This window comes from Alosa pseudoharengus, unplaced genomic scaffold, assembly GCF_046254945.1.
Source record: "Alosa pseudoharengus isolate Yale_2024_CS ecotype anadromous, Long Island Sound unplaced genomic scaffold, YU_APseudo_1.1 YU_APseudo_1.1_scf_22, whole genome shotgun sequence".
In the NCBI taxonomy this organism is placed as follows: Eukaryota; Metazoa; Chordata; class Actinopteri; order Clupeiformes; family Clupeidae; genus Alosa; species Alosa pseudoharengus.
The window spans coordinates 22,884,389-22,889,388 of NW_027468680.1; the positions used below are offsets into that span (position 1 = coordinate 22,884,389).

Sequence of the window (5,000 nt, forward strand, 5' to 3'; positions counted from 1 at the left end):
GATGAGAGATGGGAGGAGAGGAACAGGAAGTGTCTGTGGGTCAAATTCAAACCCTGGTCCTCATGAGCACCTAGGCCAAGAGGCACAGACTATAATATGTGCAGTGCATGCAAATGTACTGTTATCTATCTGCTTCTCATACTTATTATTCCTCCAACCAATTTGTGTGTTTAATTCAGCTCGAACCATTTAACGTACAAACTTTGTTCAACCATACAACACTGCTTAGGAACAATGTGCAGTAACACAACTCAAAAGTTGTATCAACACCTTCGCTCAGGAATTGTTCTGGTCTAAATTGGTGTAAAAGTCTGCCCCAGAATCTGAAGCAATGACCTCATCCAGGTCAGACCTGGCCAAGGGCAGGTTGGAGTGTTAGACGTGTGTTGGATTTGGAGACTAAAGCGACAGCAGCTAAATTGAGAGGCAGGGTAATTTTACGGGTCATAAAAAAACTACATAGACATAAAAGTGCCCGAAACAAAAGTGTAAAATGCCTAGTTAGTGTAACATCCGGGAACATTACCATCCCCCCCTCCCCAATCATGCCTTTCATGGTATCATAGATATTTTTAGTCACAGAGACATTAAACGGTTTCTAAGGCTTTACACCTGCAGCCATAGGCTACCTTCAAGAAGGACTTTTAGGAACATTCCTGTAAGCTTTTATGCTTTTGTCTACTGTGGTGAGAGTAAGAGTATATTTATTTTACTTTGTTTGCTAGAGACCATGTTTGTGTGTGTGCATGTGTGTGTGTGTGTGTGTGTGTGTGTGTGTGAGAGAGAGAGAAAGAGAGAGAGAGAGAGAGAGAGATATATAGAGAGCGAGAGAGAAAGACAGAGAGAGAGAGTCTATATCACACCTTTCTGTAGACTCATGTCGACCATCCGCGGCTCAGCCAGCTCCAAGAAGAAATTCTTGTTCTTCTCATACTCCTCATCGTCAATGACCTTCACCTGAATCGTTTTACTGTTGGGCCACCGAGAAAGAAGGGGGAAGGAGAGGAGGAAAGAAATAAGGAATAGAGAAAAAGAAAAAGAAGAAAGAAAAAGGAAAGGGAAGAAAGAGACATAAGGAAAGTCAGTTATGATCTGCTTACAGAAAAAACCCTCATTAGAGTGCAAAAGAGCAAACAGTAACCAAGAAGTTTAAAAGGTCAGATGTCAAAGGTGAAAGGTTAATCCCGGACCCTCTGTCCAGTGCACTCCTTGGCACTACTCTGCCAAGGTCCTTCACGGACCTCAGACGTCCTCTCCATCCATACACCAAACAAACAAACAAACAAACAAACATCATCAGCATACTCTACACCAGAAATGCTCAGGTAAAGTAGAGTCAAGTTAAGTTCAAGCAATGTCCCATCCAACAGACTAAAGCCACACAGTGTGGGATTTTTCTCAGTCATGTACCACATGGTAGCTCACACTACACGTTCAAACTGCTCGCACCGAAAGACAGCTGAAAAACAATTCAGACATGCCAGAAATCTCACCTGGTCAGGCTAGAGATGCAACTTTGACTGTTACATCTTCTAACTGGCTGTCAAACTGCACAACAAATCACACAACAAATCAGAATTTGGCCCAGTTCTAAAGTTTTACTGGGTCCAATTGAATCATGGGTAAAATTGTACAGTGTCTGTCTGGCTTAATAAGACAAAATGAGAGCCATTCATTTGATTACAAAACGATAGTAATTAGGAAGTAATCAGATAAGTAATTAGCAGTTGGTGCGATTCCCAAACCCCCTCTCTCCACCCATTTTGTGTTGCTTGGAAACTTGGATAATTTGGGGATTTGTATCACCAAGGACAAGAGAAGAAAACACACAGAAGGTCTTAGAAAATACTGTCTCACTGTGTAACACTCAGTACTTTTGCAGTGTTGCACATTGTCAAGTCAAGTCTATTACAGATGGCTGGTATGTCCATTATGTCTAGTCAGTTGTCATTGAACAACAGTGTTGGGAGTAATGCGTTACAAAAGTAATGTAATTACTGTAATATATTGCTGTTTGCGGTAACGCGGTAATGTAAGGCATTACAAAAAATAAATTGGGTAATATTTACTCGGTACAAACTTCAGTAACGCGCGTTACAATGCAGTTTAACCCAAAATTAAGCGCTTGTTTTGTTTTGATACATATTCGCAAACACCACGCGAGAACAACAGAGGAGAAAAAATCCGCGCAAAATAGTAGAACGTTATCTCCTGATACTGGTTGAATATGACTGTGGCTGCAGCAGACTCGCAGGCGGACTCTATTTGCGGGATGGACATAAGCCTACGCTCATTATTTTCAGCTTGTCAGAGACAAGGCTATGAAGAACATAATAGTTAGTGCACTTTGTGTGCGAAACCGAAATATCTCTCAGCTCGCGAAATAGCACAAGTAAATTAATGAAACATCTAAAGTAGTGCCACGCTAATCTTTTTGATTCTTGATAAAACACAAACTATGCTGTTGTGCATGTCAGCTTTGTGTTGTGAACTTGAATTGAAGAGAATAAAGGGATAGAAATGCAGAAAAAGATTGTGTAGCCTGGCAGTGCCACCGCTCCCACCACGCGCATCACGCACTTTGCGCTGGGCACCAAAGGACAGAGGGGGCACCCAAATGTAACCAATGAATAGTAGCTTTACTGCAAACTGCGTTTCACTCTTCATCAATAACGTTTACAATGTCAAAATGCACTAACACGATGTTACATGCAAGTTTGATACCTTTTGGGTTCTCTCAATTACCACGTAGTAGGCTACTAGAATTGGTGGGTCTTCAATCATTCGTTTTCCAAGCATTTAGGCTACATGAAGCACATGATATGCTGAGTCGACTGAAACGCATTCCATTCAGATAGCTAGGTGGATACCAGGCTCATAATTCACTTGTATTCGCAAAACGAAATGTGAAGCCACATGTCATTGCATACTTCCATTTCCAAAGCAATGAAGGTTGCTTAAAACAACTTAACAATGTGCATATTATTGTTAATATTGTGCTATCAATGTAACTCAAACAAATAAGGCTTGTAAACAAGAGCTAGCAAAAGGGCATTATGACAACGTAAAGATCAATGCTCTTAAAGTGACAGTGCACCATTTATAAGTAAAACAGCATTTCTTCAGAAATTAATGTTTAAAAATACACAGTAATGGTCTGTAAATAATAGGCCTTTTATTTTACTTTAGGTGTTTGAGTTATCATTTAAATGTCACTCACTCAAAGCCACTCACATAGGGCACCGAAATGGCCAGCAGGCCACCATCTTGACATGTCTTTATTAAAGGAACCGTATGTAAAAAATGTATTTCAATTAATCATAAAATTGCACTGATATGTCACTAGACATTAAGAAATCATGTTCATTTCAAATTCTTATATCACTGACAACAGTAGTCTGGCCAGGATATTGTCATTTAAAAAGTGAAGTTGCAGCCCTCAACTGATGTTGATGTTGTCATGTTGTGTTTTGGCCTAATGTGCCACCCTCCACCTATCTACTAATCACAAAGTCAGTAGTGTTTCGTCATCCAGTTGCCAACTCTGCCAGTCAGAGGGGAGGGGAAGGGGATACACCGCTCTACAGTAATTTGAAAGTGATTGTAGTACCCGTTTTGGCCACAATCTTACATACGGTTCCTTTAAGCTTTGATTTACAATATAGTAGGCTCTCTATTGATTTTAATGAGTAGGCCTAGGCCTTAAAGTTACAGTATTTCTATCACAATTTACCAGACTTTGACCTTTTGTCGGTTTTTAACAAAATTCTGACTATGATTGTTCCTTGTATTGCATTATGAGTACTGCGCCTATTGCATTCTACTGTTGCCTTAAGCCTAGCTCAGTCATTATGCTATACCACATCTCCCTCCATTGCATGGAAGAGCAAGCTGCATTGAGCGTAATAAACTGCATTTAGAATGGCAAATCCATATTTCTAGATATTTTGGTGAAAGTAACTTAAAAGTAATGCAATAGTAGTGTAATGCCTTACAATTCAGAGACAGTAATATTATAATGTAACAAATTACTTTGAAATGACAGTAATAAGTAATGCATAGTACATTACGATTTTGAAGTAACTTGCCCAACACTGTTGAACAATGCACACAATATCCTCTGTTGCCTTGAAATGTCCTCTTAAAGGACAAACACAATCACTACAGTTTTTGGTTGAAATACACACAGCAACAGCCCCCCCCCCCAACACACACACACACACACGGAACTCTAAATCCCTCTCTTCTAAATCACTCTCCCTTGAGCCATAAATCCAACGGATGACCATAGCTGATCAATTGATATGGCAATGGAACAATTCTTGCATCTGCCATAACAATTGCAATAGAACAAATATAAAAACAGGCAACATACATCTAACTGAGTCATGGGTAAACAAACCCACACTATGTCTGGCCATGTAGTCCTGCTGCATATTGCTGTAAAGACACATACATTTGACCTCCAATGGAAACATGCTTTATAAATGCTTTACAACACTGTTGTAAGAAACTCTACAGCTTTTAGAACACCAAATTATGGCTATGTTATGAAAGTGTCATAAAGAGCGTCTGAAGTCCAAATGTAACAGCAGCACTTGAGTCAGTAGAAGTACGGGGCCATTCAAAGAAAATCTGAGCTAGAATGAAATGAATGGAGACGAAAGATGTAAAAGTGACTAGAAGCACTTTGCTTATATAAGAGTTTGATTAGCATGCTGTCTGACGTGTGTGTGTGTGTGAGAGAGAGAGGGGGGGGGGAGAAAGAGGAGAAGGGAGACTGCTTGTGTTTTGTATGTGTGTATTTAAGCTAGACAATGTGTGTGAGTGAGTGAGTGTGTGACTTGAAATAGGTCTGAAATTAGACTCTTTCATTGAGATTTGCTTCCCAAAGCCATATTAACCCAGAAAGCCCTGCTGAACCCTCCACACTGGAGGCTAATGCCTATTTGGAGCCATTCTTCAGTCGTCTACTAAATTATAGAATGAATTTCTTCTGC

General features: G+C 40.0%; 1 protein-coding gene across 11 annotated transcripts in view; it reads right to left on the minus strand.

The window, feature by feature from the left end:
- slc8a3 (solute carrier family 8 member 3) overlaps positions 1-5,000 on the minus strand; it is an 86,945-nt gene that overhangs the window by 20,871 nt on the left and 61,074 nt on the right. For 5 of the 11 annotated variants that reach the window (XM_076299373.1, XM_076299378.1, XM_076299374.1 and 2 more), the window contains exon 2: positions 862-970. In XM_076299373.1, coding sequence (XP_076155488.1) covers positions 862-970 — 109 coding nt within the window. The remainder of the gene's footprint in view (positions 1-861; positions 971-5,000) is intronic. The other 6 variants (XM_076299368.1, XM_076299367.1, XM_076299376.1 and 3 more) reach the window with 3 other exon arrangements.